General features: G+C 36.8%; 1 protein-coding gene across 1 annotated transcript; it reads left to right on the forward strand.

The window, feature by feature from the left end:
- On the forward strand, positions 1-27,737 carry dlt (codanin-1 like protein dlt). Its single transcript, XM_053797459.2, has 20 exons — positions 1-122; positions 1,070-1,152; positions 2,220-2,391; positions 3,227-4,591; positions 4,830-5,028; positions 5,456-5,710; positions 5,930-6,069; positions 7,599-7,783; positions 8,361-8,755; positions 9,384-9,535; positions 10,653-10,811; positions 12,195-12,341; positions 13,791-13,997; positions 14,719-14,877; positions 15,164-15,299; positions 16,118-16,251; positions 16,971-17,148; positions 19,516-19,799; positions 20,236-20,429; positions 27,596-27,737. Exons 1-19 carry the CDS (start codon positions 42-44, stop codon positions 20,386-20,388), a joined length of 4,584 nt encoding a protein of 1,527 aa, XP_053653434.2. The 5' UTR covers positions 1-41; the 3' UTR covers positions 20,389-20,429; positions 27,596-27,737.
- The last annotated feature ends 79 nt before the right edge of the window (positions 27,738-27,816 follow it).

The following is a 27,816-nucleotide window of genomic DNA, read 5'->3' on the forward strand; positions in this document are numbered from 1 at the left end:
TTAACACCCCCAACACAACACCTGGTACGAGAGTGTTGGTGATGGCGGCCGTGTTGGAGGTGTTACTGCAGGGTCATGTTTCTCCCCACCACTTGCTGCTCTGGCTCCATGGCACTCCTGTGGTAAGCCACAATAATCCCACCACAATCATTAATGTCGCCTCTACTGGTGGCGGTGGCAGGAAGGAGGAAAAAAAACTCAAAAACCACTCGTCCCCCAACCAAGGCCTTCTGTATGAAAATAAATTGTTATCTAGCTTTGTTGGGCTACTGTTGGGTAAAACTTTTTAATTTATCACCTCTTCAGGCATATAATGATTAAATTTTAAGAATTTATTACCTATGTATGCCTGTAATGCAAGAAAAAAAAATCACCAGCCTACGCCTTAATAAAATTCTTTTTTTTCTGTCTGGCTTTGTTGGGTTACTGTTGAGTAAAACTTTGAAATTTATCACATTTCTGGCTCATAATTAAACTTTAAGAATTTTTTACCTATGTGATTTTTTAAAACGTCTTCATGTTAGTTAATAACCCACAACAACAGTGCAGTTCTTCTCATATAAATTTTATGTACTACTGTATGTGATTTATATAATAAGCATTATGAGCCTATCACTTTAGGCCTACTCTCTACCCTTACTTATACCAGACCTCACTTATACCTGACCTTATGTGTACTTGATCTCTCAATTTCATGACCTCACATGTGACCTGCTTTTATGAGCAATATAGCTAGGCCTAAAACATGCATATAAAGTACACACATTACTTATTTTAAAATATTTTCATCCTTAGCTTATAGTGAGTGATGAATATATTTATTGCAGGAAGCCTGAATAAATAAAGAATGGGTGTAATTGAAAACCGCTGTATTGGTAAAATGATGTAAAACGAAGCAGTGTAAAGCGGGACTTGCCTGTGTATAAAAATAACATATTAAGATGACTTAACCTAGTTTACCTCAAGTCTACTTATCACTTCATTCTTACTTTATGTGACCCATTAAATCAATTTTTAGTTCATCTCAAAACTGAATGCTAATATTAATAATATCCAAACTTTGTTTCAGGGTGGAGTATTAGAGGATTTGTCACATCTCAGAGTGGAATTTGTTCCAGTTTTCCTGAACTTCCTTCGTGACCAGTCAAGCATGTGAGTGCTGCATAGGATATAATACAGTATATATGTGTGTACAAGTACAGCTTTTAACATCACCGAGGATTCCAAGAAGGTGCTGCGTACTACACTTAGGGATTGACACCATGTATACGAGGCATTTCATGGCAAGAAAGAATAAGTGCCAAATTCAAACACTAAAGAAAAATGTAGGTGGGGGAGAGATTGGCGTTATGAAACTCAAGTTAGGGGGCTCTGAACCTAACTTACAGATGCAGAAGACAATATCTACACATTCCCATGAACAGATGAAATAAGAAAGCAGTTTGTTCATTTACCTGTATTTTGTCCGTTGTGGTGCTTATTCTTTTCTGCCATGCAACACCTCATATGCTAAAGTGTCTAAAAAAAAAAAAGTCTTTTTCAGAATTTTCCAAATGCTTTTATGTATACTAGTCTAAATAATGATGTTATATGTATAGTTGTATACAGTGTTAGGATGCAGGATTGGGGTAATGATTATTGCTGGATTTTTTTACTTGTTTGATTCCAGTTATTTATCCAACCCTCTCCCTCTGTCTCTAGTTTTCTTCCCAGTCCTTATTTCATCATGTTTTTTTCTTAATGGAGTTAAACCTCTGGTAGCACTTCTTTAAATAATTCCTTAAGAGGATCTAAAGCCTCTTACAGACTTCTTTCCTTCTATTTTATTCTTTATATGACTTTTGCATCATCTGCAAACGATATAGGAATGCAAAACTTTTTGGTACATTGTAAACACGCACCAGACTCGTAATCCTTTATTGTACTCAATGTTATGTATGGCTTATGTATAAATGTTTTTTAAACTGATACAGTATTCTAGCTGGTGACTACAGTTTATGCTGCAGTCTTCTCTGTAGCACTGTATCAAAGGTTTTCTTTCTCTCCAAATTAACAGTGATATCCTCTTGCACCTCTACTGTCATTCTACACCTATTCACATTATTGTCCAAATTTCATTACACCTGACTAGTTTTCTCATGAATAATTCATACTTTACACTGTTAAAAGTTCTTTTGATAATTTTGTATGAACTGTTTATATGTTTCTATTTTATCCAGTGTGCTACAAGCTGGCATCCATTCTGGCACAACTCCCACCAAAGCCCCAAGCTCAGTTCGGGCGACTAAATATGTATCTCCTGGCAAGGACCATAGTCTCCGCACTCGCTCGCGAAAGCATCCTTTGGTGTTCAAGGGCAAAACACTTCAGTTCTCAGACACTGACATTAAGGTGAGCCTTAAAATTGCTGTACAGTACATGTACCTGTGAACAGGTACTGTACAGCAATTTTAATGTACAGCAATAATAATGTAAAAAAAAAATCAAGTAGCAGTAGTAGTATTGGTAGAGATGGGCTATGTGAGAAACATGTATGGTAAATAGATTGATGTAGAGGGCAAAAGTCTGTGATTTGTAAATTAAGGAGTGTGTTAGTATGTACTGAGATAATATTGCCATGTTGCAGTGTGGTGAAGAAAGCATAGTTAGGTGATTTTAAGTGTAAGAGGACAAGAATTTTGTCAAGAATCTATATACAGTATATGGTGAGTCAGTATTGGAAAATTTGGAATGAATTTGAACAACACAGAAGCAGCGCTGAACAGGGCCCAGTGGGAACAAGTTGTTAGGAGGGAATGAATGGTTTACTTTAATGACACCTTGGTGTGTAACACACTGTAAAGAGGATGATGGCATGGTGTGTGGAAGGTAACTTGGTATGACAGGTATTAATTTATTCCATGGGGAAGTGGAACAGAATTCTTCCTCCATTAGCCATGCGTGTTGTAGGAGGCGACTAAAATGCCTGGAGCAAGGGGCTAGTAACCCCTTGCTCTAGGCATAGATTACTAATGTTAAAAAGATAAACTTTTGTTTTTCTTTTTGTGCTACTCTGCTTCGGTGGGATACGGCCAGTTTGTTGAAAGAAGAAGAAGGTATTAATTTAGTTATCATCTGAGCATCTTCATCTATAATAATCTTGCATCTTCTGTGGTAGGTTCCTTCCTACCCAGTAAAAGAAGGAGTTGTTGTGATGATAATGTTACTAATTAATTTTTTTCTGCAGGGTACACCATCAAATGCTCAACAAGAAGTACAGTCTACAAATGTGGACCAACTTCTTGAGGCCAACTCTGCCTTCAATTCCACTGTGGATACCAGTCCTCCTGCAATGGTCCCTTCTGGCTGTGCATCAAATTCTTCTAGTCCTGTTTCTCGTACTAATTCAAAACAAGGGAGATATAACACGTCTACGCCTCGTCGTAATGGATATGGCATCACTCCCAAGTTTGACTCTCTAAGACTTTCACCTCATGAACGTCACCATCGTGGCAAGCGCCAAAACTTGGAAGGCAGTGATCATGAAGGAAAGTGGGATCACAGTTTTGAGGTAAAACACAGTGAGCAGAGACTTAGCTTAGGAGATTTCATCACTACTGACATAAAACTTGCAGATAAAAGGAAGAGTCCATTACCAAGGGATAAAAATAGATCACCTGTTGGAAGAGCCAGTGTGGGGTGGTCACTTCGTCATCAAGAAATGCCTAAGATCCTAGATATTGGTGATGAAGAAGCTTTTCCTATGGTAGGGAGCACTCCAGTTCAAGATAAACAGCAGAAACGAAGAATTAACCCAACTCGCATTGTGGCCGCTTCCTCAAGTCAGCAAAGTAAGACTTCTCTGTTTTCTCAGAATCCCAAGACAGTATTTGGTGTTCCTCTGAGCAAATCACCAAGCAGTTCATTTTTGGCAAGTGAAGAAGGAAGCAGCAAAAGTATGGAGAAAGAACGGGAGTTGTTGCGGCAGGAAAGACTCAGGCGGATTGAAACTGGTGAAGATGTAAGTGGCAGTGTAAAGAATGATAAAAGGAAACAGTCACCTACAAGCCAAATTCAACAAAAATTGCCAGATAAGACTACCAATTACATCCAAGCATCTCCTGATCTAGTCAGCAATAGAAGCTGTCTTGACATTCTTAGTGAGGTATATGCTGAACTTATATTGTATAATATGGCACCTAGTGTTATGGTGGAATTGTACTATTTGATACAGTTGCTAACAGTTCGAGTGATATTGGGTTCGGAAGTAGAAAGAGGAGAACAGTGTGACAAATTCTTCCTCGATACTCCACACAACTGTGTTTATTTTGCTACAAAGGTACTCTTATTGATAACAGAACTTGTGAAGCTTTTGGACAAAGGCACAATCAAACTATTATCAGAAAATCCTTGTATTCTTCAGTTTTCAAGTGAATTGCAGAAAAATCTTCTTTTATTTCTTCAAAGTCCTTCACGAGCCCCCATGCTACATCTGGCCGCCAAATCACCTATCGGGGGTGTCTCATTTCAGACAGACACAGATAACAGAAATAACTTTCCCAGTGATCAAGCGTTTCATATTTTTCGGAAGCAAAGAGATTTATTTTATGAGGTAAGAAACTTATTTTATTCACTTTACATTATTAGTACAGTATTTGTGAAATATAATCCTTGTAATTTCCAGGACAGATCAACCAACAAATAAAAAATCCACCTCATGATTTTTGTTAAATATGGTTTGGGAATAGTTTATGGTCAAAATATACCTCTCAAGAGCAGTTCCTTAATGATATTCACCTGGATTTATAGAGTACTGTAATGCAAATGAACTTTTTTGGCATTAATGACAGATGCTTCGTATTTGGGAAGAAAATCACCTCACGCCTGGTTGGTTGTATGCACAAGGACTAGGGTCACGGATTCGCCAGTTGTTGTCTCTTCGTCCAAACTCTGCAAACTTTACACATTTTGCCCGACTTTTCCAATCTCAGCTACTCAACATGTGTCGGGGTGATGATGATGAGTCTCACTTACAACAGGACTCTGAAGGTATTGAAAATAAATGTCTCAGTCTTTAATGTGTATGTATTGTCAATGCATTCTGGTTGGTGTCCATATAGTCGGATTCCATCACACCATATTTTCACACATGGATTACAGACAAAACATTTTCACTATACAGTATAAATAAAAACTCTAATACACAAATAACCCGCACATAGAAGAAAGGAGTTTATGGCGACGTTTCGGTCCGACTTGGTCCAAGTCGGACTGAAACATCGTCATAAGCTCCTCTCTTCTATGTGCGGGTTATTTGTGTATTGTTCCAGTCACGGTATTGTGCCTTTTTGTTATTTAAAAACTCTAATTATTGTTGAAGACTAAGATATTTCTGTTTGTGTTTATAATGATGAATAAAATATATGCAAAGTTGTGTTTTGTCTGATTTATTTACTGTAATGTGTATGCTCCTCAGGCTTTGGCTTCCTAACTCTCCTGAAAAAGCAGCATCCAGAGAAATACAAGCGCCTGTATGAGCGTCTCGTGACTCCTTCGAAGCTTGGTGGTCCATGTCCTCCTCCATCTTTTCCAGGGTCACAGGAGTTTTTTAGAGATTTCATCCTCACTGCATCCAATTTTATCTTCAACCAGCATCTGAAGGATGTGCTTATCAGCCACATACTGATACTTAGTGAAAGAGAATTTATCATCTTAGAGCCAGAGGATGGAGGTAAACAGTAGATACTCACCAAGGGTTTGCTACCAAACAGCAGAATTCTTTGCCATCTATATGACAAAATTTTGATGAGTAATATGAATAGTGTCTTCAGAATTATGTCTTGTTTTTTAGCAAACCTAATAAATTAATGCTTTCCAGAATATTATTAATTGTAAAATTTACTGGCTATGAAGCAAAAATAAAATTTTTAATAAGTATATTAATTTACAGACTGTGCAGAAGCACGTTCTGTTGTGCTGAATCTTCGAATCCTGGCGAAATTCCTGGGCTTCTTAGAATTTCTACCATACCAGACATCAGAGCATATTCCAGAGAGTGTCATGGCTACTCATATATCCCTCCGGAGTAAGGTAAGAGTTAAATACATTTTCATTGTTATAACTTAAGTTTTCTTTGTGAACTAGCAAAGATTTCAACAGGAACCAGATTATTATATCCAACAAACCCTAGAAGGGTAGATAAATGGTTCAGAGAACCGACAAGAAAATGAATTAGACACTTGTGCAACACTTAGATATCTTTATTGTGGAAATGTTTTACCAACCAGTGGCTTCCTTAGTCCAATATAGAAAAGAATGGTTGAAGATCAGAAGGAGTTGGAAGTAATCAGTCCCCCTCAGCCTTGAGGCAACTCCAGGCTGAGAGACTGATAACCTCAAAAAAATGATTTTTCTTGATAGTATATAGTGTTACAAGGATGGGGTAACACTGTTTATTCCCCACATGGAAAAGCTTGTAAGTATCATATTTTGGCAGACTTAAACTAGGAGTAAAACAAATTCGGTAAATGGATTTTTATGTTTGAATTTATAAATTTCAAACACTTAAGATGTCTTAATTATTCTGCACCTTGATACTACAACTTTCATATTGACTTCTTCCTGACCATGCACTTTTATCAGAGTTTCATAGTTTCTCAACCTGACTTAGGTTTTTGTTACTCTTCCATTATAAAATTTGTGTTTAATTTGTGTTCTTTCTTGCACTGAGTGTCCTGATCACAACTATGTACTGAACCTTGACATAATATAATACACTCCACAGTTTCAGTATTGACATAAATACAATGTACATTTAAGGGTATGTGCTTATAAAAGTGCACAAGCCCAGAAGTGAACATGTACAGTACATATAGTACTTCGCTGACCTATACTTTAGTAATTGATTTATCATATTATCTAGTTATTTTTTTTATTTTTTTCAACAAACTAGCCATATCCCACCAAGGCAGGGTGACCTAAAAGGAAAAATGAAAGTTTTTCTTTTTAAATTTAGTAATTTATATAGGAGAAGGAGTTACTAGCATTTTAGTCACCTATGACATGTATGGCTTATGGAAAAAGATTACTTTTCCACTTTGCCACAGAGATAAGAGAAAATAAAGAAGAGCAAGAACTATTAAGAAAATAGAAGAAAACCCAGATGGGTGTGTAAATATATATGTGTGTACATGCATGTGTAGTGTCACCTAAGTGTAAGTAGAAGTGGCAAGATATATCTGTTATTCTGCATGTTTATGGGACAGTAAAAAGACACCAGCAATCCTACCATCATTTAAAACAATTACAGGTTTTTGTTTCACAGTCACTTGGCAGGAAGGTAGTACTCCCTGGGTATTTGCTATCTACCAACCTGCTACTTAAATTTTTTTTTAACATGTCAGCCGTTTCTCACTGAGGCAGGGCGACCCAAAAAAAAAGAAAAAACTTTCATCATTTAACACCATCTTTCATACATAATCACTGTCTTTGCAGAGGTGCTCCGATACAACAGTTTAGATGTCACTCCAAACAGCCAATATCCCAAACCCCTCCTTTACATATATATATTAAAATTTATTGCATATTTTTTACAAGGTATTTAAATGTTTCTTCCCTAGGTGTGCCCTCCTCTGAAAATCTGTGAAGCATTAAGGCAGTGTGCCATCTCTGGTCAGCTGGTGGTTGCTGTGACATGGGTGGTGGAGTTCCTCAGCATGGTTGACCCTGTAGCTTTACATTCACGACACTATCTCACTGTTGTCATGACGCTAATAGCAATATTCAAGCTGCTCTATATTATGAGGTAAGAATATTGAAAGTTTTGAATCTAGTAAAATCACATATTTGTAATGTTTCTTTAGTTATAGGTTTTTTCATCACACCAGCCATATCCCACCAAGGCAGGGTGATCTAAAAAGAAAAAGTAAAGTTTTTCTTTTTAAATTTAGTAATCTATACAGGAGATGGTCAGTTATAGTTATATCTTTGTATTAAATACAATATAGATTCACACAAGCATTAAAGTGACAATGCTGTTGCTGGAATAATTCACTACTAGTACAATTTAGACATGAAACTTTCCATGAAGTTTTAGTTCATCCTAGACATAATAATTACCCACAACTTACTGAAAGGTGGGGTTTGGGATATTTACTTTTTAGATGGACATCTAAACTGTTGTTTCTGTGCATCTCTGGCAAGACAGTGATAGTGTGGGTGATGGTGAAAGTATTTCTTTATTGGGTCACCCTGCCTCGGTGAGAGATAGCCAGCGTGTTAAAAAAAATTACTGAAATATTATCTGAAGTTTCAACTCCAGATTGTGAGTTGTGAATAAAATTTGTTCTGTAATGGTCTTAAGAAAAAAAATTTCTTTGCAGACCTGAGGAGTCTGCTGGGTGTCCAGCTTGTGGTGCTTCTTCCCCAGCTAGAAGTTTTTCACCTTTAAATAGTCTGCTTCTCAAGCTGCTTCTTGGTTGGTTATTTGATCTGCCCAACTTCCCTGATGGACTCTTCTTTGTTGATGTTGCAGAAGCAGATATTGACCACTGGGAGTATAGCCAAACACTGCAAGTTCTTAATGTTAACTATAAATGCTTGTGTGTTGCTTGTTTGAGATTGATGTTGGTTCCCTCTAGCAACAGGATGGATAAAAGTGCTACACTGGTTGATGGCACCTCTTCTCAAAGGACAGTCTCTCCTGTCAGAGATTTTACTGCTACAAAGGATCCTGCACAAACACTCATAAAAACTCCTTCAAAACAAAAGTTACAAGGTAATTGTGGAGAAAAGTGGTACAAAATACCAACAACATAATGTGATCATTTTTTGAAGATGTTTTGCCCACACAGTGGGCTTGATCAAGCCCCAAGTTGTGACTTGACGAAACCCACTGTGTGGGCAAAATGTCACATTATACTGAAGTTTTGTTCCAAGAAATTTGAGCTGCTCTCCCCTTGTGTGTAAATAGTTTTGGAAAACCGACAAGTTGAAGAACGAGACACTTGTGCAACATTTGGGAATCTTTATTGAGAAAATATTTCCTCAATAAAGATAACCAAATGTTGCACAGGTGTCTGATTCTATGCTCCCTTTCCCTGAATCAAATCACCTCTCAAAAGAGGTGCCCTGTTACTGGTGAAGGGTTCTTGATCTGAGGAACTGGATCTGTTTTCCCCTTCCTGTAATTAAATTTATTTGCCTTCCATTCTCAAAGTTATATCATCTAGGGGGCATAGTGCAAAAAAATTAAATTGAGGCCATTCACATCACAATAGCAGTTGTCAATAATAGTGTAACCTCATGCAAATTAAAATAATCATAACATTTAAACTCAAAATGAAATAATGCAGTTTTTGGAAGTAATACCTCTTCACACATTTAGAAGTATTTCCTGTCTACAGGATCATTGATGTCACCAACTAAAACTCCCTCCAAATTCTTGTTGGTCAGCATGCTAGAGAGCCCACAAACCACACCTCTCAAGGCCTCTGACACCCAGATTGTGGCTCAACACATGCATCACCTAGATGAATTAGATTTTGTTGATCACCAGGTAAGTTTGCCAGACAGAATTCTTTCAATTTTGATTTAATTTTTTTTTTAAGCTTTTTGGCTAGCAGAATTTTCAACCATATAACTGCCTATTTGTTATTATCTAGTTGTAACTACTGGAACAGAGTTAAGATTTTGGTATACTTTCATCTGTATATAATCTAGAATATCATAATTTTTGTAAAGAATTTAATGTGGTTATATCACTAACTACCTCATCTTGTAAATGATGCCATGGTTCTGGCATTCCTCTTTTTCTTAGTTTATAATTATGACCTTTTGTGCTACCTGTTGATGGTGTTAGGAAATATTTCTAATCAATATTTGGTTATCATGTCTTTTTCTTACTATAACCCAAAGATGATGTGCAGTGTTTTCATGTTTTCTCATTTTTAGCTGGTCTTTGAAGCTGTGTGTCAATAATGCTTTGGTGATTTAATGAATTGAACCTGAAAAAAAACCTTCATTAGGTATTCCCACATGAAATCGTGCAACATTTATTTCATATTCCCACATTAAAGCAGCATTCATTTGGTATTTCTCATACAGAAATTCTGTTTTTCGTTGTTTTGTTTGTATTCTGCCTCTTTGAATTACTTTGAACTTGACTATACACAAGTGTGCTTGTGTATAATACAAAGGTTCCTCATGAAATTATGCAGTATAACTCCATATAATTATTGGAAGTTGTTATGGCACAATGCTGTGACAGCAGATAAGCAGGTAACTGCACTATAGACTTATTACATGCCATCCACAGGTGGGTAGCTGCGAGAGGGACAAAAAGTGATCTATTTAATAATATAATACAAGGACCCAATGGAAATAGATCACTTTGTCTGACTTATCCTAGGTAATTTACACTATGTATAATAATTGTACTTATGTGTACCTGTGCTTCAATAAATAACCTAATCTGTTACTGGCTCCAGGGTTTATCATCACTGTGGCCCAGTCTCAGTATTACAGAAAATACATCTTAAGAAAGTTGACTGTAATGTTCCTTCAGAAGTTTGTATAATAACAAATTAATTATTTTTTCTTGAATAATTATGCGTTGATTGTCATGTGCTTATTATTTAATTGCATAAAGTTTTTAATATGATATTTTCTTTCAGATGATCACACTCTGCTGTCCATTTATAAGTGAACTAAAGAACTTGTTAAGTGATTACTGGTGTGGTGTGGGCTCCAACAATGTAAATAGTTATCGTAAAATCACTCCACTTTCTGCGTCTGACAGAACATCTTCATCCCAGTCACAGATGCAACTACAGGTTGTCCATATTATAATTTATATATCTGCACGCTTTTGGCAAAACAGTGATAGTGTGAATGATAGTGAAAGTGTTTCTCTTTTGGGTCACCCTGCCTCGGTGGGAGACAGGCAGTGTGTTAAAAAAATATTAATAGAGGTTTCATTAGAAGAACTGGCAGAAATTTATAGTTACCTTTCTTCCCTATAACAGTTACTTTCTTCAGAAATAAAAATTGTTAATGTTTACCTAGAACTGCAGCCATTGCTCCACTTCAGCCTGCCACTTTACAAAATAATGGAACCTTTGTATTAAGTTTTAGTTCTGGTTTGGATGAGGTAGTAGTTGCACACACCTCACCTTCCGTTTCTTCTCTTCAGATTTCACCATGGCTCCTGTTTAGAAACAGCTTCATTACTATTTTTAAAAATCACTTTTCCCAGACACCATTTCAGAGTCTTGATCTAAAAATCTTATTCAACTAAAATGCTGGGAGCAGGGGGCTAGTAACCCATTCTCTCATATAAATTACTAAATGTAAAAAAGAAAAAACTTTCATTTCTTCTTTTTTGGGTCACCCTGCCTCAGTGGGAGATGGCCAGTTTGATATAAAATAATATCTAAAAATGCAGGTGGTAGGATAATTTGATTTAAAAACCACAGTATCCTGGCTGGGACAGTTCTCAGTTAACCCACAAATCGGAAATAAGTGTATTAATTTTAATATTCATTTATCTGTTTTAATCAAAGGTTTTTATGTACATAGTAATTCACCATTTGTTTAAGCATTTCTATAATAAGTTATAATTTACTGAAAATGTTGAACATCAGTTTTCATTGGTATATTAATGCTTTTTTTTTTTTAACAAGTCGGCCATCTCCCACCGAGGCAGGGTGACCCAAAAAAGAAAGAAAATCCCAAAAAAGAAAATACTTTCATCATCATTCAACACTTTCACCACACTCACACATAATCACTGTTTTTGCAGAGGTGCTCAGAACACAACAGTTTAGAAGCATATATGTATAAAGATACACAACATATTATTATATTATATTATATTATTATTTTCATATAGTCGGACTTGAGTCCTGGAAATGGGAAGTACAGTGTTGCCTGCACTTTAAAGGAGGGGTTTGGGATATTGACAGTTTGGAGGGATATGTTGTGTATCTTTATACATATATGCTTCTAAACTGTTGTATTCTGAGCACCTCTGCAAAAGCAGTGATAATGTGTGAGTGTGGTGAAAGTGTTGAATGATGATGAAAGTATTTTCTTTTTGGGGATTTTCTTTCTTTTTTGGGTCACCCTGCCTCGGTGGGAGACGACCAACTTGTTGAAAAAAAAAATATATTATTATTATATTATATTATTATATTAATTTTTGTTACCCTAAACAGCTGCAGTTAGAGGACAACTTCTTCCACAATCACCACTCTTCAGTCCGTAAAACTACAGACTTTGTAATTGAGCGATTATCTTCTAATGTCATCAAGAATATTCGAACTAAAATCATCCCAGAGCTACGAATATCTGCTATAGAAAAGGTTGAATTGATTTTGTCTGTTATTTAATTGATTTTTTTTTTCAACATAGATGTAGTAGAAATATATGTATATGTTAATGTTATGGATGACAGGAAACTGGATATACTAACACTGATTGACACAAAGAGAAAAAGTGTAGGAGAGTTTGAATTGGGAGGAGTAAATGAGTTGAAGTCACGAGTATGTAGGAAAACCAGAGCTGAAAGTAGGGGAATATTCAGTTAATAATTGTGGAAAGAAAGGAGATATAAATTTTTAAACTGAGGAGTTTAGAATAAAAATGTGATACAAGAAGTGTTTGCTTAGAGGTGTAGGAAATGTGTTAAGGAAGCCAGAGCTGAAAGTAGGGGAATATTCAGTTAATAATTGTGGAAAGAAAGGAGATATAAATTTTTAAACTGAGGAGTTTAGAATAAAAATGTGATACAAGAAGTGTTTGCTTAGAGGTGAAAGGAGTGAAGTAGGCTTAGGAATGTGTTAAGGAAGCATTTGAAGAATCTTGAACCAGGTGAAAAAATAATTGTTTTTTGAGACCTTAATGCCAGAGTGAGAAAGATTGTTGCAGAGGGTATAGTAAGAATCTTTTAAGTTTGTTGAGGTAAATGACTACTTCAACTTTAATGAAACTAGTAATATGCACTCTAGGACAAGAAAAGTCAAATGGGAACTGCATTCCTAACAGAGCCACATACACCAAAAATTACTTAAGAACTTAATAGCGAAGGATTGAAATGAATCTAGCAGTGTCTTAGTAGAATCTGATTTCATACAGTTGTTTGAATGCACATAAAAACTAATTCATGTCAATCATTTGAATATTAACCCTTAAATGGTCCAAACGTATATATACATTCACCTGCGCAGCACCCCGAATATTTTGAGAAAAAAGCAGTCTTTTTTTTTTATAGGAAAAAAGAGCATGTGGTACCCAGACATCTCCAATTTTTTTCATATGGTGCACACTGAGTGCGCTCACCCATTTTCTCATGTCTAGGCAACTCAGGCCTATCGTCCCAGTGTTGAATAAATGACAAATGAAACGTATATATACGTTTGGGGCGCTACGCGAGAGAACGTATATATACGTTTGGACCGTTTAAGCCAATAAGGGTTAAGTGGGTTCAGAGCATGGGTTAATTCCTCAGAAACTCTAATAGGTAATTACACAGTGGAATCAAAAAGGTGGTCTCATCAGCATGTGTTAGTGGATCATGTAACATATGTATGGTTTGGGAAATTTGACGTGGATTAAATTTAACATGTTAAACATTGGTTTGAGTAAGGGATTATTATAGATGGTTTATGTAAAAAAAAAAAAGGTTCAAATCTGGCAAGGAAATATAAAATATGAATTAATTTTAGAAGACAGGAATGGATGAATAATAAATGCTCCAAACTTTTTTTAAGTTCATGGACTTATTTCAAACTTTTATTTTCTATTCTTGTCAGTTAAAAGAATTTATTGATGATCGGATACAAAGTACTCCTCCCTCAGTGGAGTGGACAAGAGATGGAGTACAAAAACGTATAGTGGAATTGAGTCAAGAGATGACGTTACAAATGAAGACCAAGTGCTTTGAACTTGCCCGCCAAGAATGTAGTGATCAGATCCTGCCGGCTCTCTCATTACTTCTTCCAGGGGACGTCACTCCACAGGTGTGTCTGCCATTCTTGTTGTTTGAATTTAATCATGGTCTAATTTTCTTTAATGTTGTTGGTTTATGCATTCTTAAATTTTCTCTGATTTCTTTCAACAATATTACACAAGTGCAAATTTTTTGATGAAATTGGTTTAGAAGGCAAGATTTTCTCTCCACTAAATAACATTTTACATACAAATTGACTTTTACTGTGCCTGCAGGAATTTTCTGTCTACATTTGCTTTATAAATAATTTATCAAAAATTTTGTTTATTAGGATCATAATTTTTAAAGAAAAAGAGATGCAAAGGCTATACAATTACTATAAGATCTTTGACTCTGTAAATTATTCTTGAAATAATATACTGTACAGCCTCTCTTCACTTAACAATGGAGTTCCATTTCTGAGACCATGTGTGTAAACAAATTCATCATTAAGTGCAGAGCATACTATAATGGTAGTGGGTTTGTGTCATCCATCTTCAATATTGTTTTAATGTCAAATTTGCACCATTTTTAACATTTCTGGTATATTTTTAAATGTTTATATAGTAGTGTACTGTATAATGTAATAAACAGAATAGAGGAAATCAGCTCTAATATACATTATTTAGGTATGCATACTGGTCAGAGAGCCCGTTGTAAGTCCAAGTCGTCTGTAAACGAGTACGTCACTAAGTGAGGAGAGGCTGTATTTTTTAATTAATTTGCTAAGTTTAAACTTTGTGCTTACATAGGGAGTGGAGGTATGTAAGAAGTTGGTGACACGATGTAGCAAGGATAAAGTGCTTGCTTGGATACAGTCTCACCTGACTCCTACACTATTTTCCAAGGACCTCACAGCTGATAGTGAACGCCTTCTTCGTCAGGCTCAGAAAGCTGCTGACCTTCAAATAGTAAGCTTATTTAGCCTGCTGTTTGGTAGTGTATTATCCAAGTTTCTTTAATTGCTTTTTCTGATTGCCTAATCCTAACTCTTCCCTCTGTATGCTACCCTCCTGTCGGTTACCTAAATTGAATCTATATTGCTCAAAATTGAGAGAATTATTACAGTAATAGGAATATCTATACAATAATAAGTTTGACTACATTTAGCATTTTACATACAGTTACCCTATTGACTCTGTAATATTTTTTAACAAATGGCATGTAATGTGATTGGTTCCACATTTATAATTGCAGACCACACTGGAAGCTTCATACAGTGACATGTCATTATCCAACCTGGAATTGTCTGAAGTGTCTGGAGCCTCAGGGACAGAAAATTCTTCTGTTGCCAACCAGTCAGGACCTTCACTGTTAGACTGTCATTTGAATTGTAAGAATTTTTTTGGATATTTGTATTAAAGTTATTAAATCCTATTAAACACACAAATATTTGAAATTCATTTTGAATATAATGAGGTTTCACACTATTGTGAAGGGATTTAGGAAAACCAGTTACCCAGACTTGAGGCCTGGAGGTGGGAGGTACATGCCTACACTCTAAAGAAGAGGTTTGGAATATTTTCTGTTTAGAGGGACATTTGAAGTGTCGTATCTGCATGCCTCTGGCAAGACAGTGATAATGTGAATGATGGTGCAAGCATTTCTTTTTCGGGTCACCCTGCCTCGGTGGGAGACAGCCAGTGGGGCAGTGTTAAAAAAAAATAATTTTATTTTTATACAAATAAGGACTATAATGCTGTTCCCTCTAGTGCTGAATTATCTACACAGGATTAGCACTTGCATGTCAGTATAATAATAATCGCTTCACTTTTCTGTTCAATGTAAAAAAATTTGTTATGAGGTGTTTTGTGTGATCATCCACTAAACTTTCCTCAGGCTAAACATGTTTACCCACTATGTTATTGTGTGCCCTCTACACTCTTTGACCTGGCTTTCACAAATTTTTGCCATCCTCCCTTGTATCACATGTATAAATTAACAATATTACAGTATATCATTCATAAGATTTATGGTAACTCCATTGCTATACCATTCATAAGATTTATGGTAACTCCATCACTGTATCATCATCAGATTTTTGAGCCAACTCCAACACCAGTACAGTACCATGTACTGTACCTCCAGGACTCAAGTACCATGTACAGTACCATGTACTGTACTTATGTTTTTTCCATCTCTCTCAAATAGCTCCAACCAACCAACCAAGCCAAATGAAAATTATACCCAAGAATGGTTCTGGAGAGATTGGGTGTGTGCCAACAGCTGCTACAGAGCACGACCATCTTGTACCTTCACCATCCCAAGTCCTTACATCTTTAAAAGTAAGCCAAATATTGATGTTTTGGTGAAATTATCAAAACAGACACCAAAGGCATGTAGACATGGAAAAAACATGACTCAGTAATTAACATAACAGTACAGTTTACAGAGCACGTATGATTCAAACCCATTGTAAGCCATTTCTGGAACTACAGTATCAGTGTACAATGACAAGCAAAACATTTAACAGTGATGGTTGCCTTCTTGGGCTAATAACTTGAGATATAATTACGTATATATATAAATACATTTTCAAGTTGGTAAAGGTGATCATATCTATTTTTGTACTGTTTTAATAGTGTTTGCTTCAGTGGTTTCATTGCTCAGTTCATCCTGCTTGCTTACCTCTCTTATGTGGTTACTTTAACAGGAAAGTCAAGATTTGCACAGCCAGCTGTGAACTCTTTACGATATTTTTATTTGTTCATTATTTTTTATTTATGTAATTCATCAAGTCTGGCACTGTCACCTGGTTTCTTGTCTGAATAAATTGATTATATTATATCTACTTTGGTGTCAAAATAGTGCTTTTCATGTTAGCTTTCATAGAACTGCAATCCTTATCAGTCAATGGCCTTTTGATAACTTTAATTTCTTTGATAAAATTGCTAAGGTTTAATGAATTACATTTTGAATTGTAAGTGTGAGAGAGTTGAGCTTAATTTGAGGCAGATTTTATTTGTTGGAGTTCTTTGCAGTTCATATAAATCATTGCTTACAGGAAATGGTACGTGTATTAACAGTAACCCACACAGGGAAGTTACTGAACACTGTCAGTGAGCAGCAAATTCAGCTAGTATTGGAGGACATTCGCAGCACTCTCACCAAACGACAAGACGTAACTTTAGCTGTTTTTCGGGCTCTGGAAATTCTCACCACAGACTTTGCTGTAGCTATTGGTAAGTATACTGATGATGTTGGTCTTTTTCTTGCAAATGCAGACTTTTCTATATAGGTACAGTACAGCTATTCATGCTGCCAGTATTGTTTTGATTTATCCCACAAATTAACTCCTGAATATATCCTCAATTTCTCTATATTATGTGTGAGCTACACTATTCTAAGACCTTTCTTCTTTCAACAAACTGGCCATATCCCATCGAGGCAGGGTGGCCCAAAAAGAAAAACAAGAGTTTCTCTTTTTAACTAATAATGTATGCAAGAGAAGGGGGTTACTAGCCCCTTGCTCCCTCTAAGACCTATATTCTTATGTATTGATGAAAAATTAGTCATAATGCAGTGGTTGGAACAATTCACAATGAACTTAAATTTGTAAAGGAACCTTTGGACAACATTTTGGTCAGCCTATGACCATTATCAAGTTGTGACAGAGTAAAGGGAAGGAAAAAATAGAGGTTAGGAGAAATCTAGGGTCAGATCAAGTCATGTGTTCTTTGTGAGTTAGATTCCCGTTCAGCTTTAAACTTGGTTGATGGAGCAAGATTGTTAATAGGAAAAAAAAAATGTTGGAAGAAATCAAAGTCATGTGGTGAGAGAGTGGGTACATAATCTACATATTGAAACACTTATCATAAATTTGTTTCTCTTGAAACATTCAGGGATAAAGGGCAAGGAGGGTTACTAGGGATATTCTGTACCCTGATTGCATGGCAGTTGAAGTGTATCTGGTTCTTTAAACCAGTATTGCTTCTTAACCAAACCTTTACCTAGAATTTTTTTTCAACATGTTGGCTGTCTCCCACTGAGGCAGGATTAGCCGAAAACGAAGGAAACGCTTTCACCATCATTCAACATTTTCACCATCATTCACACATAATCACCGTTTTTGCAGAGGCATGCAGATATGACAATTCAGATGCCACTCCAAACAGCAAATATCCCAAACCCCTCCTTTAAAGTGCAAGCATTGTACTTCCCACCTCCAGGACTCAAGTCTAGCTAACCACTTTCCCTGAATCCCTTCACAAAATATTACCCTACTCACACTCCAACAGCTTGTCAAGTCCCAAAAACCATTCATCTCTATTCACTCCTATCTAACACGCTCACACATGCCTGCTGTATGTCCAAGCCCCTTGAAAACAAAACCTCTTTTACCCCCTTCCCTCCATCCTTTCCTAGGACTCCAACCCCTCCTCACCTTCACTACAGTTTTTTACACCCTCCAAGTCATCTATTTTGCTCCAACACCTCTAAATCACCAAATCACCTCAACAATCTCTCCTCAGCCCTCTGAATAATACTTTTAGTAACTCCACACCTTCTCCTAGTTTCCACACTATGAATTCTCTGCATAATATTTACACCACACATTGCCCTTAAACATGACATCTCCACTGCCTCCAGCCTCCTCCTCACTTCAGCATTCACAACCCATGCTTCACACTATACTTTCATACATTCCCTTCTTTGCTTCCATGGATAATGTTCTTTGTCTCCACAGATACCTCAATGCATCACTTACTTTTTTTCTTCATCATTTCTATGGTTTACTTTGTCCTTCATAAACCCATCTGCTGACAAGTCTACTCCCAAATATCTAAATGCATTCACTTCTTCCATACTCCCTTCCTCCAATGTGATATCTAATTTTTCTTTACCTAACTTATTTGACACCCTCATCACCTTACTCTTATTTATGTTCATTTTCAACTTTCTTCCTTTACACACCCTCCCAAACTCGTCCACTAACCTATGCAACTTCTCTTTAGAATCTCCCAATAGCACAGTATCATCAGCAAAGAGTAATTGTGTCAACTCCCACCCGTCTCCCCAACACCCTAGCATTTACTTCTTTTACAACCCAATCTATAAATATGTTAAACAACCGTGGTGACATTACACTCCCTGTCTAAGGCCTTCTTTTACTGGAAAGTAATCTCCCTCTCTCCTACACACCCTAACCTGAACCTCACTATCGTCATAAAAACTCTACATCAATTAGTAACTTACTACCTATTCCATACACTTGAAACATCTGCCACACTGCTCCCCTATCCCCTATAATTTTTACACTTTTTTGTCTCCCTTCCCTTTATATAAAGGAACTATACATGCTCTCGACCAATCCCTAAGTACCTTCCCCCTTTTCATACATTCGCCTAGATATAACTTATTTATTAAAGGTTCCCCTTTATCATTTACACCAAACATTCTAAGTATTATGTTCTTACTACATATTTTTACATGTTCAAGTCTTCCAAAATCGTTATTTCCACGGTTTGCTAAACATTCCCAAAACATTTACGTGCATTTATGTTTTACTGTGCATACACTTTTTTATTTGTTTTGTTGTCACCTTCTAGCTGCTTGTGTTCCCAATCTGATGAACTCAGACACACAGAAAATATTTGTGTCTTTATGGAAGCCAAGGAAGGACGAGGGAGTGATACCAATGCCAGGATGCCTCAACTCACTTCTGTGTCCCCGCACAATCATGCTAGTTGCTCAGAACCCTCTGGCAAGCCATCAGAAATTAGCCTGGAGACGACTGGGAGAATTCATCTCTTTACTGATATCGTGTGAGCTACTGACTCCTGCAAGTGTACTGGATCAGTGTGTTGCCCTACTCAGACACACTTGGCCTCAGGTTGTACATCTCTTTTGCTTTTTATTTCTTTTCTGTTTATACTTCAAGGGGATTACCTTAATGATAGAGGGCTCTTGATACAAGGAATGGGATCTTCCCTTTTCCTTGGATGAAACTTGATTACAAGCCATTTCCTATGTGCTGCTGCTCACCTGTACCAGCTACCACATGTTGCCCATTGTATGTTATCTGCATAACATTATGAACATCTTTTCTGTTGCCTATTAAATCTTTTTTTTTTTAACACCCCAGTCCTTTCACACTGAGATATGGTACATCCCCCACAAAAAAAAAAAAGGATTTACATTCACCATCAGACAGCATATGAATGAATGATGGTGAATATGCATATGCTTCCCTTTTTTTTTTTTCACCATACCTTGGTGGGAGATGGCTAGTGTGTTAAAAAATATTCATTTTCATTGTTCTCTTTCAGGAAATTCTATCTGGTATATCATCCTGCATTGAAGGAATCTCTCAAACAGCTCTGAAGGAGAGGGCTTTTCAAGATGACCCCACACTCCTGCAGATGCTTGATTGGGTGGGTTGGGTGTGCGATCAAATGGATGATTTTTCAGATACAATTTAAGCAGTAAATTAAAATAATAAAGCTTCATTTGCTGTGATAAGGTTTGTTGTGATAGTATTGTTTCTTAATAATGCCTATATATTTGCCTTAAGTGTTACCATCATATATATATATATATTATTATATATATATATATATATATATATATATATATATATATATATATATATATATATATATATATATATATATATATATATATATATATACGTATATATATTTATATTTAAATGTAATAAGATTATATAATGTACTTGAATAATCTTCATTAATAAGAAATTCTTGTAGTTAATTAAAACTGGAATATTATACATGTAAATATTATTTCTAATTCTAGTACAGTATAATAAATTAGTTTTATAAATAATATGACCATCTTGTTGTACTTTAAAGTTTAAAATGAGTGTTATATTTTAGTACTACTATATATATAATCGGTGTTCAGCTGAAAAGTTTATTGTAATACTGATACAGAAGAGTTATTCAGTGTTTTTATATAACCAAATGTTTCTTAAAATTATTAAAATTTACTTCTTTAAAAGCATGTGCTTTTATGTTAAATATATGTATTTAAAATCAGTTATATTGTGTGTTTGCATGCATGTGCATGTGTGGTCACATGTGCACGATTGCTCACCTAAATGTATGTACCTAAAATCAATTACAGGAGAACCCCACATATACAGCACCTCTTTTTTGGTGCTCCGCATTTTCAATGGCTTTCAATTGAGCCATTGTTCCACCCACTGGTGGAAATTGCTGGCAGGTAGAGCATAATGAACAATGGCTCAGTTTGAAGCCTACAAAAACATGGAACACTGAAAAGAAGGTACTGTAGATGCAAATCTTTCCTTTACATACTGCGTGTTTTCATGCATGTGTGCGCGCGCTCACCTATATGTGGTTGCCAGGGTCGAGTCTTAGCTCCTGGCCCTGCCTTTCAACTTCCTGCTTGACAGATTCACTCTCTCCTATCTTCACAGACCCTGTCAGTCTTGCTCTGAAAATGATGTATGGAGCCTGCCTTCATGATTTCTTCATTGAGGTCATTCCTCTTCATGAACATGTCATATCACTGGCAGGAAAGCTGAATCCTTCTTGCCCACAACATATAGATAATTTTTTTTTTTTTTTTTTTTTAACAAGTCGGCCGTCTCCCACCGAGGCAGGGTGACCCAAAAAAGAAAGAAAATCCCCAAAAAGAAAATACTTTCATCATCATTCAACACTTTCACCACACTCACACATTATCACTGCTTTTGCAGAGGTGCTCAGAATACAACAGTTTAGAAGCATATACGTATAAAGATACACAACATATCCCTCCAAACTGCCAATATCCCAAACCCCTCCTTTAAAGTGCAGGCATTGTACTTCCCATTTCCAGGACTCAAGTCCGACTATATGAAAATAACCAGTTTCCCTGAATCCTTTCACTAAATATTACCCTGTTCACACTCCAACAGATCGTCAGGTCCCAAGTATCATTCGTCTCCATTCACTCCTATCTAACACGCTCATGCACGCTTGCTGGAAGTCCAAGCCCCTTGCCCACAAAACCTCCTTTACCCCCTCTTTCCAACCCTTTCGAGGATGACCCCTACCCCTCCTTCCTTCCCCTATAGATTTATATGCTTTCCATGTCATTCTACTTTGATCCATTCTCTCTAAATGACCAAACCACCTCAACAACCCCTCTTCTTCCCTCTGACTAATGCTTTTATTAACTCCACACCTTCTCCTAATTTCCACACTCCGAATTTTCTGCATAATATTTACACCACACATTGCCCTTAGACAGGACATCTCCACTGCCTCCAACCGTCTCCTTGCTGCTGCATTTACCACCCAAGCTTCACACCCATATAAGAGTGTTGGTACTACTATACTTTCATACATTCCCTTCTTTGCCTCCATAGATAACGTTTTTTGACTCCACATATACCTCAACGCACCACTCACCTTTTTTCCCTCATCAATTCTATGATTAACCTCATCCTTCATAAACCCATCCGCCAACACGTCAACTCCCAAGTATCTGAAAACATTCACTTCTTCCATGCTCCTCCTCCCCAATTTGATATCCAATTTTTCTTTATCTAAATCATTTGATACCCTCATCACCTTACTCTTTTCTATGTTCACTTTCAACTTTTTACCTTTACACACATTCTCAAACTCATCCACTAACCTTTGCAATTTTTCTTTAGAATCTCCCATAAGCACAGTATCATCAGCAAAAAGTAACTGTGTCAGTTCCCATTTTGAATTTGATTCCCCATAATTTAATCCCACCCCTCTCCCGAACACCCTAGCATTTACTTCCTTTACAACCCCATCTATAAATATATTAAACAACCATGGTGACATTACACATCCCTGTCTAAGACCTACTTTTACCGGGAAGTATTCTCCCTCTCTTCTACACACCCTAACCTGAGCCTCACTATCCTCATAAAAGCTCTTTACAGCATTTAGTAACTTACCACCTATTCCATATACTTGCAACATCTGCCACATTGCTCCTCTATCCACTCTATCATATGCCTTTTCTAAATCCATAAATACAATAAAAACTTCCCTACCTTTATCTAAATACTGTTCACATATATGCTTCAATGTAAACACTTGATCTACACATCCCCTACCCACTCTGAAACCTCCCTGCTCATCTGCAATCCTACATTCTGTCTTACCTCTAATTCTTTCAATTATAACCCTACTGTATACTTTTCCTGGTATACTCAGTAAACTTATTCCTCTATAATTTTTACAATCTCTTTTGTCCCCTTTCCCTTTATATAAAGGGACTATACATGCTCTCCGCCAATCCCTAGGTACCTTCCCCTCTTTCATACATTTATTAAACAAAAGTACCAACCACTCCAACACTATATATCCCCCTGCTTTTAACATTTCTGTCATGATCCCATCAGTTCCAGCTGCTTTACCCCCTTTCATTCTACGTAATGCCTCATGTACCTCCACCACACTTACATTCTGCTCTTCTTCACTCCTAAAAGATGGTATACCTCCCTGGCCAGTGCATGAAATTACCGCCTCCCTTTCTTCCTCAACATTTAAAAGTTCCTCAAAATATTCTCGCCACCTACCTAATACCTCCCTCTCCCCATCTACTAACTCCCCTACTCTGTTTTTAACTGACAAATCCATACTTTCCCTAGGCTTTCTTAACTTGTTTAACTCACTCCAAAATTTTTTCTTATTTTCATTAAAATTTCTTGACAGTGCTTCTCCCACTCTTTCATCTGCTCTCCTTTTGCACTCTCTCACCACTCTCTTCACCTTTCTTTTACTCTCCATATACTCTGCTCTTCTTATAACACTTCTGCTTTGTAAAAACCTCTCATAGGCTAACTTTTTCTCTTTTATCACACCCTTCATCCTTCCACCAATCACTCCTCTTTCCTCCTGTCCCCACCCTCCTATAACCACAAACTTCTGCCCCACATTCTAATACTGCATTTTTAAAACTATTCCAACCCTCTTCAACCCCCCCACTACTCATCTTTGCACTAGCCCACCTTTCTGCCAATAGTTGCTTATATCTCGCCCGACCTTCCTCCTCCCTTAGTTTATACACTTTCACCTCCCTCTTACTTGTTGTTGCCACCTTCCTCTTTTCCCATCTACCTCTTACTCTAACTGTAGCTACAACTAAATAATGATCTCTAACTGTAGCTACAACTAAATAATGATCCGATATATCAGTTGCCCCTCTATAAACATGTACATCCTGGAGCCTACCCATCAACCTTTTATCCACCAATACATAATCTAACAAACTACTTTCATTACGTGCTACATCATACCTTGTATATTTGTTTATCCTCTTTTTCATAAAATATGTATTACTTATTACCAAATTTCTTTCTACACATAGCTCAATTAAAGGCTCCCCATTTACATTTACCCCTGGCACCCCAAATTTACCTACTACTCCCTCCATAACATTTTTACCCACTTTAGCATTGAAATCCCCAACCACCATTACTCTCACACTTGATTCAAAATTCCCCACCCTTTCACTCAACATTTCCCAGAATCTCTCTCTCTCCTCTACACTTCTATCTTCTCCAGGTGCATACACGCTTACTATAACCCACTTTTCACATCCAATCTTTATTTTACTCCACATAATCCTTGAATTTATACATTTGTAGTCCCTCTTTTCCTGCCATAGCTTATCCTTCAACATTATTGCTACTCCTTCTTTAGCTCTAACTCTATTTGAAACCCCTGACCTAATCCCATTTATTCCTCTCCATTGAAACTCTCCCACCCCCTTCAGCTTTGTTTCACTTAAAGCCAGGACATCCAGTTTCTTCTCATTCATAACATCCACAATCATCTCTTTCTTATCATTTGCACAACATCTACGCACATTCAGACTTCCCACTTTGACAATTTTCTTCTTATTCTTTTTAGTAATCTTTACAGGAAAAGGGGTTACTAGCCCATTGTTCCCGGCATTTTAGTTGACTTTTACAACACGCATGGCTTACGGAGGAAAGATTCTTATTCCACTTCCCCATGGATATAAAAGGAAAAGTAATAAGACCAAGAACTATTAAGATAAAATCAAAGAAAACTCAGATGAGTGTGTATAAATAAACATGTACATGTATGTGTAGTGTGACTTAAGTGTAAGTAGAAGTAGCAAGACATACCTGTAATCTTGCATATTTATGAGACAGACAAAAGACACCAGCAATCCTACCATCATGTAAAACAATTACAGGCTTTCTTTTTACACTCACTTGGCAGGACGGTAGTACCTCCCTGGGTGGTTGCTGTCTACCAACCTACTACCTCAAAAATAATAATATGGTAGGTTAATAGTAATTGTCTTACCTCACAATTACATTGACAAGCGCTTAACACTGCTTTTAACTTGACTGAGACTTCACTTCACTTTACTTAGCCACTTACAACATGTATATTGAGGAGATTGAAGCCTGCTCTAATTGTTTCAATATAACCAAAGTATTTGACCACTTGGAACTCTCTTAACACACATTAATATCACTTCAGTAATACTCATTCTTATACAGGAGGGCTTCACTTTACAATGTTTTGCTAAAACACCAGTTTTCAGTTATACTCATTCTTCATTTATTCAAATTTCCTACAATAAATATAATCACCTCACTATAAGCTAAGAACTAAAATATTTTAAGGTAAATAATGTATGTACTGTATATGCACTTTTTAGGCCTAGCTCTATTGCTCACTTAATATATAATAGTGTAAATATGTTATCAGGCTTTTATTTTTTTTTTTTTTTCAACAAGTCGGCCATCTCCCACCGAGGCAGGGTGACCCAAAAAAGAAAGAAAATCCCCAAAAAGAAAATACTTTCATCATCATTCAACACTTTCACCACACTCACACATTATCACTGTTTTTGCAGAGGTGCTCAGAATACAACAGTTTAGAAGCATATACGCATAAAGATACACAACATATCTCTCCAAACTGCCAATATACCAAACCCCTCCTTTAAAGTGCAGGCATTGTACTTCCCATTTCCAGGACTCGAGTCCGACTATATGCATTTAAAAATGAAAAAAGTCTGTGTTTCACTTTACAGTGGTTTTTGCTGTACAGCAGTAGCCCAGAACCTTTCCTGCTGTACAAGTGGGGCCCACCTATAATATTATTTGATGGCTGTTATTTATAGAAATTTAAATGTCTGTTATACAAATGATTTAAAACACTGAATTGCTTGCCATATAATAATATATGTACTTCTTCTTCTTTCAACAAACCAGCCGTATCCCACCGAGGCAGGGTGGCCCAAAAAGAAAAACGAAAATTTCTCTTACTAAATTTAGTAATTTATACAGGAGAAGGGGTTACTAGCCCCTTGCTCCCGGCATTTTAGTCACCTCTTACAACACGCATGGCTTACGGAGGAAGAATTCTGTTCCATTTCCCCATGGAGATAAGAGGAAATAAACAAGAACAAGAACTAGAAAGAAAATAGCAGAAAACCCAGAGGGTTGTGTATATATATATGCTTGTACATGTGTAGTGTGACCTAAGTGTAAGCAGAAGTAGCAAGACGTACCTGAAATCTTGCATGTTTGAGAGAGAAAAAAGGACACCAGCAATCCTACCATCATGTAAAACAATTACAGGCTTTCGTTTTACACACTTTGCAGGATGGTAGTACCTCCTTGGGCGGTTGTTGTCTACCAACCTACTACCTAGGTAAACATTTTTTTTTTTTTTTCAACAAGTCGGCCGTCTCCCACCGAGGCAGGGTGACCCAAAAAAGAAAGAAAATCCCCAAAAAGAAAATACTTTCATCATCATTCAACACTTTCACCACACTCACACATTATCACTGTTTTTGCAGAGGTGCTCAGAATACAACAGTTTAGAAGCATACACATATAAAGATACACAACATATCCCTCCAAACTGCCAATATCCCAAACCTCTCCTTTAAAGTGCAGGCATTGTACTTCCCATTTCCAGGACTCAAGTCCGACTCTATGAAAATAACCGGTTTCCCTGAATCCCTTCACTAAATATTACCCTGCTCACACTCCAACAGATCGTCAGGTCCCAAGTACCATTCGTCTCCATTCACTCCTATCTAACACGCTCACACACGCTTGCTGGAAGTCCAAGCCCCTTGCCCACAAAACCTCCTTTACCCCCTCTCTCCAACCCTTTCGAGGACGACCCCTACCCCGCCTTCCTTCCCCTATAGATTTATATGCTTTCCATGTCATTCTACTTTGGTCCATTCTTTTTAAATGACCAAACCACCTCAACAACCCCTCTTCTGCCCTCTGACTAATACTTTTATTAACTCCACACCTTTTCCTAATTTCCACACTCCGAATTTTCTGCATAATATTTACACCACACATTGCCCTTAAACAGGACATCTCCACTGCCTCCAACCGTCTCCTCGCTGTTGCATTTACCACCCAAGCTTCACACCCATATAAGAGTGTTGGTACTACTATACTTTCATACATTCCCTTCTTTGCCTCCATAGATAACGTTTTTTGACTCCACATATACCTCAACGCACCACTCACCTTTTTTTCCTCATCAATTCTATGATTAACATTATTATTAACATTATATACATTATTTAAAAAAAAAATTGTATTATAGACCTTAAATTGTGCTAAGTATTATTTTTCCCCCTTTCTGTTTACAGAATTACTATTAACCTTCCCTATTATCTCCATATTGTGGGTAAGAAAGATTCAGCTTTCTTGATCACAATAATACAACCAGCCAAAGCCTAAAGAAATACTTCTGGACAAACATGGTTATGGACCAGGCCATGGAGGCATTGACCCCCAGAACATCCTCCAGGTATATTCCAGGTATCCCTGTGACTTAGCTGTGTCTTTAACTTTTCATTGTGCCCCCAAG

Source organism: Cherax quadricarinatus, chromosome 86 (assembly GCF_038502225.1).
Source record: "Cherax quadricarinatus isolate ZL_2023a chromosome 86, ASM3850222v1, whole genome shotgun sequence".
Classification (NCBI taxonomy): Eukaryota; Metazoa; Arthropoda; class Malacostraca; order Decapoda; family Parastacidae; genus Cherax; species Cherax quadricarinatus.

What these genes read in the sequence shown, in the direction of transcription:
- dlt (XM_053797459.2), top strand. Translation starts at nt 42, where the DNA reads ATGGCGGCCGTGTTGGAGGTGTTACTGCAGGGTCATGTTTCTCCCCAC. An exon ending in GGCTCCATGGCACTCCTGTG is followed by an intron (nt 123 to 1,069) that starts GTAAGCCACAAT and finishes ACTTTGTTTCAG; the next exon opens with GGTGGAGTATTAGAGGATTT. An exon ending in TTCAAAACAAAAGTTACAAG is followed by an intron (nt 8,756 to 9,383) that starts GTAATTGTGGAG and finishes TCCTGTCTACAG; the next exon opens with GATCATTGATGTCACCAACT.